The 15,635-nt window shown below is 48.2% G+C and overlaps 1 protein-coding gene across 2 annotated transcripts; it reads right to left on the bottom strand.

Annotated features, from left to right (window-relative positions):
- Positions 1-2,915: 2,915 nt before the first annotated feature.
- LOC130143055 (SH2 domain-containing protein 4B-like) lies at positions 2,916-15,400 on the bottom strand. 2 transcript variants are annotated; one of them, XM_056325612.1, is made up of 15 exons: positions 15,352-15,400; positions 14,956-15,021; positions 14,559-14,678; positions 13,581-13,666; positions 13,288-13,335; positions 11,709-11,756; positions 11,438-11,529; positions 10,123-10,251; positions 9,658-9,764; positions 9,136-9,335; positions 7,032-7,121; positions 5,849-6,014; positions 5,215-5,517; positions 4,823-4,898; positions 2,916-3,585 (listed from the first exon to the last, which is right to left on the bottom strand). In XM_056325612.1, exons 1-14 carry the CDS (start codon positions 15,370-15,372, stop codon positions 4,827-4,829), a joined length of 1,548 nt encoding a protein of 515 aa, XP_056181587.1. In that variant the 5' UTR covers positions 15,373-15,400; the 3' UTR covers positions 2,916-3,585; positions 4,823-4,826. The 2 variants fall into 2 exon arrangements, with proteins under 2 accessions (XP_056181587.1, XP_056181588.1); XM_056325613.1 differs by having other exon boundaries at positions 2,916-3,190.
- Positions 15,401-15,635: the final 235 nt, after the last annotated feature.

Here is a 15,635-nt window from a genome sequence, read left to right as displayed (position 1 = left end):
CCTGTGGAGAAGGAAACATGTCAATATACACCATAGCATTGCCCCAGAAGAAAGTAAGCATGAGGGCTGCCAGTTTTGTGAAAAGAGATTAAGAGCCATACTAGCCCTTGGATCACAGGTTCATTTTCCTAAACCTTGTCTACATCAAAGATGATGGCCAAACTGAGGAGAGGAAAAAGCAGAGCCAGAAGACAGGGGAACAAGAAGGGTTGAGAAGGGAGGGCAAGAGGAACAAAAATTTCTGTTTTAGCTAGCTTGATAGGGAGCTGCTGATCAGATACCTCAATGGCCAAAGGCAAGCCACAGCTTTAGTTTGGATGGAATAAGACTGATCTGGACTATGTTTTAGCCTAGAAGTGATGAGCTAAAATGTTTGCAGCCGAGATTGTTCAGGTGTAAAGCATGGAGGGAGACAAAAAAGGGACACAAAACCCTTCTGCAAAAACAGGGAAGCAGCTTAGGGAAGCCTTCTAAAGGATACACTGAACCACCAGTTTTAGGGATGGAGGTGATGGTAGGGAGTGACTAGAACGTCACAGATTATGAAATAAAAGCTCAGAAGTCCCTCTAGAACTTCCAGTTCTTGATCCTGTGGATTGCAGATCCTTCTCTCTGCTCTTCCTACCTTCCTGGGTGCCAGCTCTGCCCAGCTTCCCATGCCTGGGCTTCTCTTCCTGGCCTTCCTCTCTGAGCTGAGCTGAAGTCTCATGTGGCATGAAATGCAGTGCTCAGAGGACCTGTGGGCTGCCTGGTCCTCTTCTGGGTACTGCCCCGGCTCATGCAACCTGATACAGCTTGGTATTTACCTTTTATGTGAGTACATCCCATTCAGTTCATCACATGCCAGCTGAACTATAACATGATATAACATGAATGGCCTTCCCCCTTTGGCTTATGCAGTTTGCTCTTTGCTTTTTCTAAGACTTAACTTTCTGAGTGCCACAAGGCAAGCTGCTGCTGTAAGAGATGAGATCAGGCTGCTCATGTAGCTCCTCCTCTTCAATGGAGATCATCTTCAGGGGGAAGATGAAATAAATCCTTAGCATAATTCATGCTCTCACTCAGAGCTGAAGCTCCAGTGCCTGACTTTGGCCATGAGCTGGAAGCATGAAGGCAAAGACCACGCTAGAGGTGTCAAATCTGCATTTTATTCTTCAGCAGCTTATTGTATTCCCAGCTTTTCTCTCAGCTTTCCCCCACTGCTGGCACATATTTCTCCCCACGACAGCCCACCACTAGCCAGACTGCTCTCCAGAAGCTTGGCTAGACCTTGCATATAGGCAGAGCATTGAGTAATTGCTAATGCTCCTGCAAACCAGAGACTTGCAGAAATCACGCCAATGCCTCCAGTGCTGCAGCACCCAGGAGGTACTGGAGGCAGCTGCTGGGGGAAAGCTCTTCACCACCTTCCCTACTTCAGCATTATCTTATGTCAGGCTGCAGGAGTGAACAGTGTTTTGCAGTTTACACCATACTCTGTGGCACAGGAACTAGGAAAGAGTTACAGAGAGCTCCACTACTGAAATGCATTTCTCCTATGTGTCTCAGTTCTGTGCATTAGTGAGTTCCTAGAAATGTTTTGGCCATGAAGTGGCTCTATGTGCTACCCAGAGGGGCACGCTTTCTAGCTGCCCAATGGTGGAGAAAGCAAAGAGAACATTGGCACAGAGGCCAAGGCTGTCCAGCAAAACGCCCCTGGGTTTAGCCAGGAAGACTCTGCAAGAGCAGCCTTTGGCTGCCTGTACTGGTTCTGTCCTGAGCAGCCTCAAAGCAGCTGCCAGAACCCAGCACAAGGAAGAGAAAAGGTGTGTTAATGCTGCAAGGCAGCGCTGGGGAGAGCCAGGACGCCAGGCTGAAACAGCCACTGCTCCCCTGTCTGGTCTCCAGCAGTGCTGCCTTGTGATCCAGTGCAGCTCAGCACTACGCCCCTGAGAACACAGGGGAGGGCAGAGAAATAGCCCCAGGTTAAAGGCGCTGCTAAGACACGGCCACAAGCATCCTGTATCACATTTTAAGCTTCTCTGACCACAGCACTAGCCTTTGCAACCTGGACTCGGCTGCACTCATGCCTTCCAGAGATCGGTGAAGTGGGGTAGGCAGCATGGCTGTCCTCCGTTGCAGACGGAGCTGCCAGAGAAGCACTGAACCAAAGGGAGCTCAGCACAGGCTGCAGAAGGGAGGGCTCACCAACGGCATACACAGGGACGTGAGGCTGGCATGGGAGGAGAGCGCAGAAGAATGGCTGCAGAAGCATGGCTTTAGAATCTCTGAAGATCTGCACAATCCAGGCCTGGTATTAGAATAGGCTTGTAATCAGAATTGTGCTGAAGTTGCTGTGCTGAAGTTAACAAGAAGGTAGCCTTGAGCTATTCTTGAATCCTGAGACCAAGTAATTATGTTGTGCCAACAGGCCGTGGCTGTAACAAGCTACAGCTGCTGGGAAAGCAGGTGCAGGGCCAAGAAAGATGGGGACCCGTATGGGAAAATAGGGAGTAACAAACTACAAGGCTGAAGCACAGCAACTCAATTAGCTACATGGATAGAAGGCTTATTTTAGTCATGATAATTAGGGGTGTGAGAACCGCGCGCGTTTAGAGACTACTAACCAATTTTATTTCTGCTTTACGAATATGCATGTGTATCGGTTCTATATAAGTAGTGTTAGAAACTAATAAAGTTGAGCAAGATGCATAACTCATATTGAGCGACTTCTTGACTCTGGCGAACCCTTCTTCCAACAGGAGAGCACTGTTAGAAACAGCAGTTGTATACCAGGAGCCTTCAGCTTCTCCACTGAGACACTCCATATGATCCTGTGCCTACCCTCAGAGGTGTTAGCCATTCTCCTCCATTTGCAGTCCCTGGCTGAACTGACTGAGGTAATAGAAACAAAGAAAACACTGAGCTTCTCCTTGCAGAAATAAATTTTATTTCAAAAAGTTGAAAATTTATTACAAGTAGCATATTCCGCTATCTTCAGTGTAAAGCAGCATGTTGTTCAGTCCGGACTGGTAGTGATTCCAATCTGGATGAACAGGAGGGTTTCTCCAGCAGCTTCCCCAGTGATCCCCTGACTTGAGCTGTGGCTAATGACTGGGAAGCAGCATGCCAGCACACTGATGCAAGGGCAGGAAGTTCCCTCTGCAGAAATATCTTCTTGCCCCTTTTCTCAGCTCCCGTTCAAGTGCTCCTGCACTCAACAAAAAGGATATACCAGTTTCATTTCTTACTTCCCAAGCCCAGTTTCCCTTAGTACCCAGATCGGTGAACACATAGAACCAAAACAGTGACAGAAGACATGAAGAGGTAGGAAATCAGTACAGGTATCTGTGAGAAAACAAGCTGTCATCAGACATTCAGTTTGTGACTATTAAATGTGCGAGGCCAGGGGTCTCCAGGCACACTAAAGTATCGACATGCAGACTGTCGGGCACCGTGGGTCTGTGCAGAGTGTGACTGTTCCTGTCCTTTTCCCCTCTGCCAGGCTGAGACTGGTCCAGATGCTGCAGTCTCAGCCTCTGAGATTAGCTGCATGCTGATGAAAGTTAGTTGCTGCAGCAGGGCTCTCTAAAGGCACAGGGCTAGCTGTATGCAGCAAAAACAGAAAGAAAAAAAGACAAAAAAAAAAAAAAAAAGACTGCTGTATGTCTGGGTATGTTCACCTTGTTAGGCATGGCCCAGCAACACCTGAAGAGTACAGGGCTGAGCCACTCTGACCTTCAAACAAGAAACACAACTCCATGGTGGACACAGAAGGAGGGCTCCATTCAGCAATCCCAGTGTGACATGCTTGCAGTTACCTAGGCAGATCCCACATGTTTTTTTCTTTCTTTTGCCTAACCTCAGACACAAGGAGCATCCCCTGGGTACATTAATACCCATGTACAGGAACGAAGCAATTAAGCCAAACACTTCAGGGAGAGGATTTTCTCAGCCATCAAGAGGAAGACAAGACAGGCCCCAGATAAAAAGCTTTTCTCCAACACAAATTCCTGGGAGCAGAACCACGCAGGGAAATCAGCAATTCTGGTGCAAAGCTGCAAGCCTCACAGCGGGTCGGCAGCTAACAGCATGGTGTTCTGATCCCTCTCCACTCTCAGCTGACACAAATCCAGATTTTTCTAGAGGTGTACAGCAGCACCACTACTGCTTCCTCCTGCCTTCAGCAATTGAATGGGACAGGGATTCACCCACACTGGCTGCACAACAGAGCTCACACCCACTAGATGCTTCAGACAATTAATGCATGGGGCGCAGCCAGCTGTGTCTGAAGGCCCTTCCTGGCCCACTTCATCTACTCCTGTGAGCCACCCAGTACATTACAGCCTCAGTAACCAGCTGCTTCTAGTTGCTGAGACCTTGAAAAGTCCTCACAGACTGCTGCCTTTTCTTATGTTCTCAGCCTGGCCTTCAGCACATTGCCTCTGCTACCCCCCAAGGCTCTCTGCCCAGCACCCACTTCTGATACATGGGACTATTGTAGCACGCAGATAAGCTTTCTGATAGTACTTGTCCTTCCAGCCCCAGGCATCTAACAAACCGTGAGCTCCCTCCAGCAGCCTTGTTACTGTACTGCAAGCACACTCTGACCACAGGTGCTGGGAACCCAACCTTACACTTTTTTCCCAATCCTTCTGGTCTCTTTGCAGTCCTGGAATGGAAGCTGGCCACTGCCCTCTGTTTTTTCTGCTCTATATCAAGGCAGTCGGTGGCCAAGAGATGCTCCAGGTGGAGCAGGAAGGGAAGAGCCCCTTTGCTCCTCCATTTCCTGGAGAAGCTGCAATTGCTATCTGCCCTCTTGCATGATTATCTGTCTTCTTACCATATCACTTGGGCTCTACATCCTCAACGTTGAGAGCCTGACAGCATCTCTGTACAGAGGTCTTCAAGGAAGAGAACTGCAGTGAGAAGCAGAGAGACAGGATTAGGGGAGCAGTGACTGGGATGCCAGCCACGTCACAGCCCCCTCTGTTGTGGACTATTCTTTGGGCATCTCAGTGAGCCTCTCCCAGGGTCTCCCCGAGCCTGGCACTTCCAGTGAACACAGTCTTGATCCCAAGACCACCAAATAAAAACAGACCCAGGAGCTAGGAAACAAGAGTGCTGCTTGTGAAAGAAGAGTGCTTCTCTCTCCTGCCCCTGGGTAGGGCAGCTCCACATGTCCCAGCACAGCCACGGGTGGCAAGGCTCGGCAGAGAATATGCCCCAGCTCACCTGCTGGATTTCCTGCATCGCCAGACGTATGGAAGAGTGGAGGCGAAGGAAGGCTTGTTGGCTGCCTCCCTTCTTGCCTGAGCTTGGCTTTGTCCTGCTGTTGTCCGGGCTCTGTTGTTTTTGGCAATCCATGGTCCTCCTGAACCGTCTGAAAACTGCAGCTGTTCCTGACTGCACAGCAGGTGTGCCAGTGGAAGGCCTGGAGGGGCAGGGCTGCTCCTCTGCAGCGGTCTTCCACTCAGCTGCTGGTGAACCCAGCGTAAGGCACTCCAGATCTTTGTAATCCAAACTCTCACTAATTTCCTGAGGGAAGGAAGAATGGATTCAGCAGTGGTTTGCAGACCATCCACACACTTCAAACAGCACAAACAAGCACAATGTCAGCTGTGCCCACTGCTGACATTCAGGGGGCAGGGGCTGTCATCCACCTGCCAGGACCTCTTTCCCATGCCAGGTTTCTCCAGTGACTAGCTAGTAGCATTTCCCAGTGCATGCAGAAGAGGCCAAGCTGCCCGACCAGAATGGGACACCCCCAATGGGAACACAAAGACAGATGCTGCTGCAGTGACTCTGTCTGCGCAGGGCAGAGTCCATGCCCCATCCCCTTGTCTGGCTGCAGATCCTTGACATTCACCTGCTCACAGGGAACAGTCAGTATTTCCATGAAGGGCTTGATGCCCACAGTCTGGTGATACCGAACCAGTTCGGTGAGTGAGGCATGAGCCCGGTCTTCTCCCAGGACGACATAGTGTGCCCTGGGCTGGATCTGGATCAGGTAGTGTCTGCAGTGGCCTTCACCCCTGAGGAGATGGACAGACAGAAATAGGCATGGCATGGGGTCACAGTGTCTCTCCAGGACCCAGTCACTGCTCTTTGCACTCATCTCAAGAGGTCAGATGTGATCAGGAGTCACAGTAACAAATATCACAAAGATGCAGGAGATGCACTATGCTGGAGTGTCACACGCTGTACTAGTAGGTCCTGGAGGAGCTGCAATTTCCCCAAAGACAGTGACAGGAGAACCCCGGCAGCTGGATCCAAACCCCAGCAGACTGTACTGCCTCCCAATGCCTGTTGTCCACATCAAAACTCTGTCCTACCCCTTGCCTGAGGCTGTGCAAAAACCATGCCCTTGCAGCACTCTGATTGCCTCTCCTCAGACCCTCCTCTAGACTCATCTGCTCTGCTTCAGTCAATGCTCCTTCCAACATGGTTTGCCCACTTAGCCACATAGCACAGCCTAAAAGGGACCTGCAGTCTTCGAGCTGCATCCTTCCACCCACAAACATCTAGTTTCTGGCAAGAGACAGACTCTGCACTGTCCTGCCTGCTACTTCAAACTGTCTGAGGCACTCACAACAGAGGAGGATGAGCATCATCCTCACTGGACACTTCTGTGGAGGAGGTTAACTCCTCCAGCCACGCATAGCTCAGTTTCATAGAATCAGAGAATCATTTAGGTTGGAAAAGACCTTTAAGATCATGGAGTCCAACCGTTAACCTAATACTGCCAAGTCCACCACTAAACCATGTCCTTAAGTGCCATATCTACACGTCTTTTAAATACCTCCAGGAATGGAACTCCACCACCTCCCTGGGTAGCCTGTTGCAATGCTTGACGACTCTTTTGGAGAAGAAATTTTTCCTAATATCCAGTCTAAACCTCCCCTCATGCAACTTGAAGCCATTTCCTCTTGTCTTCTTGCTTTGTACTTGGGAGGAAAGACCAACATCCGTCTTGCTACAACCTCCTTTCAGGTAATTGTAGAGAGCAATAAGGTCTCACCTCAGCCTTCTTGGCAAGGCTTGTTACCTACCTGTATGTCAAGATGTAGCCTGGTTGGCTCTGGCTCATACGAACAAGGAAGCAACCCAAAGGCTTGTCATTCAACAAGTTTTCAGCTTCCCTGGAAGCAGAAAAAAGTTTTTAAGTGGACAGTGAGCAGTTGCCTCTGTGCAGGGATTCCCATCCTATCTCATGTGCTACCATAGTAGTGCTCCCAGTCCACAGGGAGGACAGCATCTGCCCCATGTGCTCCTAGTTACAAGTTTCCCAACTCAGGCTTGGTGGTGCAGGGAGGCATTAGCAGGCTGAGGAGGTACAATACTCTCAGCCAAAGCCTCTCCAAGCAGGGCTGCTCCAAACCTGCCCCTGTGGTCTGACTGGTGCAATAGCAACCACTGTCTTCCAGCTCAGAGCACATTACAAAGTATTGCTGAGATGAAAAGGCTGTACACATGTGCCTTTCCTACACTCCAGGGCTGTTGGAAGAAGTCAGGACACTGTGGGGTAGTGGTGTTCGGCACAATTTAAGCCCACTGCCTTGCAAAAACACCAGCTTGGATTACACCACTCGGGCTCTCTAAACTTCCTGCTGGAAGGAGGTCTTCCCGGTCTCTGCCCAACAGACAAAGCACCGCTTTGTGCTTGTCATGTGCCTTGCTCCAGCGCATCACCAGTGCAATTTGGGATTGCTCTGGCTGCTTTGTTACATGAGGCTGAGCTTACACTGCTGCATGGAGACTTAAATCCAGCAACAGGAAGCACCACTTAAAAGGTGTCTGATCTTCAGTGTCTTTGGGAAGGATCTGCTATGTCTTTCATTGTGAAGTGTTCATGGCTAGCCTATTCAGACAGTTTTGTCTTCCAGGTGCTAGTTCCTCTCCTGCATTCCTGGATCTGTGGACAAAAGCATTAATGCAGGTGGGTGCCTTGATAATTATCTTAAAAATAGAAAAAAAATGCAGCTACCGGGGAGTTGACAGCTACTCTAGTGTCCTTTACTAAGCTAACCTGCTGTATAATGTCTCTTAAATTGTGATCAGAGCGATAAACTGACAAAATCTGGGAACTTGTTATCTAGTAAGACTGAAGAAGACTTGCAGCTTTAACAGAAAAAAGTTACAAACTGGAAGGAAGATGGTAAGGGTGTTCAAATAACAGGTACACTTGGCAGCAATGCCCACACACAAGTCCCAGCAAATAAGGGACGCTGGCAGTTAGCAAGCATGCAGCACCATAGGTTAGTTTGCAGACAGGGGAGACTACAGCCAGAAATTCTGACATCTACCTGCTAGCCCCACTGTCTTACTCCTATCTGATCACTGGCATAATCAGCCTTTCTCTGCTTACCACACTGCTTTGAAAGCAGTACTTGGCTCAGCCAAGAGACTGAAGTATAAGGCACAACCAGTAGAAAAAAAAAATAGTTTTCCCAAAAAAGCTTGAGAGTTTACAGTCTCGTAAACAACTGCATAAGAAAGTAGAGCTTTGTGGATGTCTCTCAGCTTAAAGGGATGTAAATTCCACCTATGTTGCACCCTCCTCAAATGGGCAAAGATACCAACAAAACCCCTTTCTTTTTCCATTATCTGGTGGCTTTGGGGGAATATTGCTATTGGGTAATCATTAAAGTCCCCCTTAATAGTTTTTTAAATAAACGTACACTGAATTCTGTATTCTCCTGCTGTAAACTGAGGTCTCCTCCTGACCTACAAAATACAATAACAGTCATAATGAGTCAGACCAGAAGTCCATCTTCATTCCGTGTCATGTCTCTGCAAACAGTCCGCAACAGGGTAAACGCGTGTGTGTATTTCCTCTCCAGGTATGTTCCAAGCCTCCTTTCCCTGCACAGGATTGGTATTTTGGAACCCACAGTGGACTTATTTCCTCTGAGTTTCCATAGTCGATCCCTGGACCTATGTAAATTTCAGCATCTGCATCCTGTGACAGGAAGCTCCAAGCCTCCCCCTAAGGGTTTGAAACTCACAGCCTAAAAGTGAAAGGTTATGCAGATCACTCTCATTCCTTCAGGAGACAAACTCTGGCAAATCCAGCCTGTGCAGTCCTCCTAAGGACACAGCAGCTTCTGCCTGCCTGCCATTGTCCGCTGTGGCCACTGTGACCAGTGCACTCACCTCCGGCTGATTATCCCATACAGCCAGCTTGGAAAGGCCTCATCATCCTGTATGACCTTCTCGGCCTGCATCTCTTTGAACCAGCAGAGACTTGCTCCTCTCTTGATATTTCTCCTTTTTGCCTTTTCTTGAGTTTGCTCTTCTCTGCCCAGAGCAGGACGAGGTGCAGAAGGGTTCAAGAAGTTATCAAAAGGAGTGGACTGAAAGTGGAGAGAGAGGGAAAGTGGGCAGGAAAGCAAGGTCAAAGGCAGGGGACCGGGATCACTTTGGTAGTGATCCCATTCCTGAGTTCTTGAAGATAAGATCAGTTGCAAACCATCAAACCTGTTTTCAGTTCCTCAAAGATCCTGACCACACTTTTTAACTAACCACAGTAGGAAAGGACTCTCTGACTTCCCATAATAAGAATGTCAACTGTTCTCCTGGGACCACATGCTGGAGAACATGTGCATACAGAAGGTGGAAGGAGCATGGAACCAGCACACCTGGCTAAGGGGCTCCAAGGAGAGCCAATATTGCTACCTCTGTTAGCTTGCTGCGTGGCCGTGGCACTGGTGACTGCACTGGCTTTTCAGGACAAGGCAGAGGGTGCCTCTTCCGTGGCATGGGGACTGGACAGGAGATTCTTTCTGCAACAAGAGGGAAGAAGTAGATGAAATCTAGCATCTCAGCTCCCTGAGGTCCATCCTTCACATGTCCAGGATAGGGACAGGCTCTGCTGCATGGAGTATGGGGGTAAGACACAGCTTGGCACTCCACCCAGCAGAGTCAGGCAAACAACCTTCACTGTACTGTTTCTGCCCCCCAGAGAGAAAGCCACATTTTCAAGTGGCAGAAACACAGGCACCTCGCTGCCCACCCCATCGATGGAGCCCTCACCCCAGGAAAGCCAGAGGGAGGCCATCATTGCGTGGAGCTTACAGCACTTCAGGGTTAGCATCGCATGAGTAGCCATGCATGGGGGCAGTGGGAGGGGGAGCAACTCACTCTGGGCCTCTGCTTCTATGGCGAGCTGCTGCCTTCTTTCTCGCTCTGCCTCCTGTAGCCGCTGTGCCTGAGCTCTCAGCTCAGCCACCAGTGTTAGGTAACTCTTCCTGCATCTGAATCCCCTGAAAACTGTTCAGAGAAAAGCTGTAGTTAGAAAAAAAACGCTGGACATGCCTTTGGCACTCCCTGGGTGAAGCCCACAGTGATATTCCTTCACCCAGTGCAAAGCCCTCAACACTCAAATCACGTTAATAAAAAGCAATGCAAATGCTACTGTGAGCAGGCAGTCAAAACCACATGAGACTTGCCTTACACTCTCTAAGCAGCCAGATCACAGATTTAAAAAAAAAAAAAAAATCACATTACAGATCTAAGCTCCCATGTCTGATGCCAAGGCACTTAAAGTCTCACAGAAGAGCCTCTGTTAGTCATCTATCTCCCTGTACCCTTCAGACACTGTGAAGAAGAGAGGACTTCCTTGGTGTCAGCCTACAGGAAAACCTTTTCCATAAGCAGCCATCACAGGGTCCACTGGGAGCATTACAGACATTGCATTATCCCGCCTGCTCTACCAGGTACCAAAGCACATGAACTAAAAGCCACACCTCTCATTTCCCACTGCCCACACACCTTCCCCATCGATGAGAACAAGGTGCAGCATGTGACAGTCTGACATTCGTCATACTGTGCAGTGCATAGCCAGAAGCTGCTCAGATGCTTCAGCAGTGCGACAACCAGTACAGAAGTACAACAGAGAGGGATCAGGCAGGGTGGCAGCCTCCTCCTCCTGGCTGCACAATCCTCATGAAGCCTGTACACATGGAAGTACCAAACTGCCCACAGTGCCTGCTCTGGAAAACCAGTTGCCAGAGCAGAAGCTATATGGAAGGGAAAGGAAAAAAGCAAAGCAAACCAAACCAAACCTTCACCCCCTTCTGCCTGTCTCTGAAAGCAGGAATGAGGTCTGCTTCCCTCTTCCCTCTCCTCAGCTTAATGTCACTCAACAAGCCTTCACTCCAGAGGACAGTTAACCATATCCCAGGACACAGCCAAATCATATGCTTGCCTGCTCAGCTCAGTTGTCCTTTCCCTTTCCAAGGCTCACACCCTCACATCCTCACACCCAGAGGATGAGCACTGAGGAGGTGGATATCTGCAATATGCACTGACTCCACAGGGCCCCGATATGAAGATAGTGCCTGGCCCACTTTTACATCACCTGCAAAGATGCAACGGTGGAGCAGGGACTGGAGAAAAGTTTTCCCTTGAGCTGGTCTGAGATCAGAATTAAGGGACTCTCCTGCCCCGTGCTCACCTTTCTGTATGACAACTGCTGCTCTTTCCAGCCGCTCCACATACTTTGCCAGCTGTTCCTGGTGCCAATATTTAAAGAAAAGTCGTGACTTTCTGTGAAGTCAAGGAGAGAAAGAAACAGTAAGAAACACTGTCTACACTTGCATCCATCATCCACAGGACAGGCCTTTCCTACAGCCATAAAGTTCTCCCCAAAGGGAACCAGTAAGCCTACATGTATAAGTCTCTGCAGTTCAGGCCCCCCATTCCCAGTAACAGTGATTCACACCTACCCACACATCCAGTGTGCTAGCTCTGTACTTTGCAGTATCTCCAAGCAGCTGAAAGAGAAGAAAAAAAGTGAAATAAAAAATTTTCCACCCAAAGAGAACACCATGCAGCCAGTGGATTTAGGTGCATAAAGGAAGAGAAAGCATCTCAACAATTCTGCATCACATACCCTATCACCCGATCACATTCAGTAACTAACTGGCTGTCAGTCTGTAGTGCTCCTTGAGGTACAGCTAGGATAACATTTCAGGAACATCAGCAAAGGGGTTCCCAGAGGCAGATTTCCTTCAACTCCCTGGAAGGCAAGTCTGCAGAGCCTATTTTGTTCTCAGAACTGCTTTTCCTTATTTCATTTCCAAGTGTTCTGGAGCTTACAAGTTGCAAGGTTGGCACAGCAAGGCTTCCGGGAGAAAGCCTGTTCTCCAATTCCAGTTTCATTTTGCAGACTCTAGTGATAAAATTTGGGTCACTTGGAAAGATTCCCCAACACTTGGAACTGAAAGCAGTACTCTAGCTGTACCACACAGACAGCTTCCTCCCTCTGCCTGCAAAACCAGGCTGTGAAATTGTAGTAGCACTTTTTGCTAACATCTTGCTTAGAAAAGCAGAAGTGGTTTTCCTTCTATCTCAGCAAACTTCCACTGTGCCACAATCCATATCCACGGTAATTCTTTTCTCCAATGCATCCTATAATTTTTGTGCCTGAAAGCACACCATGCTGCCTGTTTACCATCATCTCTTACCTATGAGATTCCCTCTTGACCTCACTTGGGCTTGCAATTCTTAATTCAGAACTGTCAGTAACTTCAGGGAAGGCCAGAGGAGCTACTGCCAGAACTGTTCCAGGAGAACATTCAAGTCCTTTTCTTCAAAGACTGAAAAAACCCGTCAGCTGGCTGCCTGACATGCTTCGTTCTTGCTATCAGTCACAATTGACTGTGGCAGGAAGGAAGGACTGGGAAAGCGGAGAAGAGGAAGAGGGGAGTTGCTGCCCTAGATGCAGAAAGGAAAAAGCTGACAGGGTAAGACTGCAGAGCTGGAGGGACACTTACATGTGTAAGGAACAGTCAGGTTCTGAAAGCACTGAGGGCATTACGTCTGTACACATAAAAAATTCTTGGATCAGAAACATCCTTTCTAGCCTGGGAGACATTCAGTGCTGGCTGCTTGCTCAGAAAACTCTTCTTGCTTGCTCATCTTCTTATTCTCCCATGAGACCATCAGGAAAAAGCCTGGAGAGGCACCTGGCAAATGTGATGAGCCCCTGCCATACTGAGTTCAGTGGATACCCTTGACCATTATTGTGACTTCCTTAATTGAGTACATTAGCTAGTTCTTATTCCACAGGATAGCAAGGCTTTAGAGTAATTGAATTGCTACATAGCAATTCAAGAAAGATTTCATTTATCACTGTACCAAATGCTTTTAAAACACTAACTGCCCTTGCCTAGTGATCTGTGTTCCCCAGTACCACAAAAACCCATTCTCACTTTGTTCCTTTTACTCAGTTTGCTAAGCTACTCTGAGCAAAAGCCTCTGAAGAAAAAACTGGATTGCAGGTAACAAAGGAAGGGTTCCTACCTTTCTTTGGTGAGGGAAACATCCGGTTTAACTAGAAGAATTCTATATCTGTGAAAAACAAACCAATACAGCAAGGTAAGAGCCACATCCTTGATGTGCTGAGCTGATCCATGTCACCCTCACAAGGCGACAATAAATCACTGTCTTTCCCACTCAGCCTCCCACAGCAAACAACCCCATGACCTCAGGCCCATGAACTTTACAGAGGCTGTTTCACTCCTTGCCCGTACCTGGTTACCAGGGTTGGTTCCCTAACAATACCTAAGAAGGAACACTTGGAGGTTTTAACAAACCTTTCAGCAAATTCCTCAAATGAGGGTCTCCAGGAGAAACCACGTCTTCGGATATGGATTGTCTCCAGCAGTCCGTTGTACCGAAGCTGAAGCAGCACCACAAAGAAGACCAGAGAAACAAACAGAAGCAGGTCATTGGGACATCAGTTTGCTCCTCTGCAGCCAGAAACACCTTAATTCAGCCCTAAACTTCTCTAGTTCAAAATGAGTAAGTTCCTTTCTGGAAATGTATCCCTGGTTAGAGACTGGATTTACCACATCCTGTAACTCTGATGATTAACCACTCTCAGTTAAAGATTGGAAACATAGAAACCAATGACTGAAATAACTTCACCTTCCAGCCATGGGTACTGCTTTGGCTCTGTCCCTTAGAGGGCAGCCTTTTACTTCCAAATCTGGACACAGAAATACTCTGAGGCACGGATGAACTTCCCTCTTAATCCTATCCTTTCTTATATACATTAAGCAGACCACAGAGCTTTCTGAACTCTTCTAATCATTTTCGGTATTCTTCAAAGCGCCTGGATGTCAGACCTGACTCAATATCCAAGGATAGTCATATCAGCACATTTCAGCTCCTATCAAAGTGATCCCAACTTGGCTCCTATTCAGAATTGCCCTGGCTGATGGGTGAGAGCAGTCTCCTCCGGGAAGCATCAGTTTTTCTGGAGTACTGTCTGTACCAGTTCCCATCCAGGAGATGCAAAGATGAATCCTAGTGCCTGACAAGCAGATCTCATTGCATTCATGAAAAAGATAATGGGAGAGAACTAAGACCGCAAAAGCTGGACCTAGCGGTCTCTGTCACAAAAACAACCAAGTACCCAGAACCTTTACATGCATAAAAAGTGTGTCTATGCTTTCTCTTGCAAGGGAAGACCAGTTGACTTCCTGCTATCTCCACAGCCTTTTGGTGGGGTCTGCTCTCCCCACCGAGACGTGGCAGAACTACCTGTAAAGGACACTGCTTTTCCTCACCTGCAGCAGCACCATCTGGCTGTCCACCACACCTGGCTCCTTGCGGCTGTTTGGCTTTATGCAGCGCACAAAGTGTGGGTTGGCAGAATACAGCCTCTCCATGAGTACCATCAGGGAATGCTGGTGAGGGCAGAGAAAGGTCAACAGTCCAGCAAGCCACAGCACTGCCAGAGCCCGGTGTGCAATTTCCTGCAGCGTGAACTGTCTTCCCACCCCAAAGCAACTTCCCAGGCTCTGACAGCAAACAGGTCACTCCCACCATGATCAGCTGTGCTTGGCACCCAGAGAAACCCCTGTCTGCATGCTGGATGCTTTAACTGTGCTTAGCGGCCTGGAAGCCCCTATGAAAATATCACTGCACCCATCTCAAAGGGCACCATAAAGCAGCAATACTTACCCGGAACTGAGCTCCAGCAGACTGTTTTCGTGTGCTGTTGAACTTGTCATCAGCTCCTGGTATGACCTGAAACCAATCCCAAACAAAAGATCATTCCTGAAAGAAGTACTTAATTGCCATCCAAAGAGCTCTGCTGGAAGGCAGATGGCAAAAAAGAGAGACAATGGATTTCAAGGGACGGAAGGCAAGTTAAACATATCAGCAGAAGCAAGCAGAAAACCTAGGAAAAAGCAAAGGAGAAATTGTTTGTTGCAAGCAGATTGCTGCCTGCTCTTATTTTTCAACCAATTTCTGCCTGCTCCCATTTTCAGCCAGTTTCTCAAATAACAAATATCAGGTAACTATGGGTAACTATGCCTCATTTATCCATTGCCCTGTGGACCCGAAGTGCAATACCTTGGCTTTCACATGAGGCATCAGTGTCCCTGTCCTCGAGACAGTGGCTGGAAGAACAGAGACAACAATTAATTTTGTACCTTTGCTCACAATCAACCATGTCTAAACATTCAAACCTCACTTCACACACAAGTCTCTCTATAAATACTGAATCACAGACAGGGCATTAGGTTCCACCATGTGGAAATACAAGGGAAGGGCTGAAGAAAGTGGCACGGACTGAGCAGGAAAAAAAAAAAATATCTGCACTAGAAGCTCTATGCTCAGCCAGAATCCAAGGAAAT

The sequence above is a fragment of the Falco biarmicus genome, chromosome Z, assembly GCF_023638135.1.
Source record: "Falco biarmicus isolate bFalBia1 chromosome Z, bFalBia1.pri, whole genome shotgun sequence".
NCBI lineage: Eukaryota > Metazoa > Chordata > Aves > Falconiformes > Falconidae > Falco > Falco biarmicus.
This window is presented reverse-complemented; position numbering and strand designations above follow the sequence as displayed.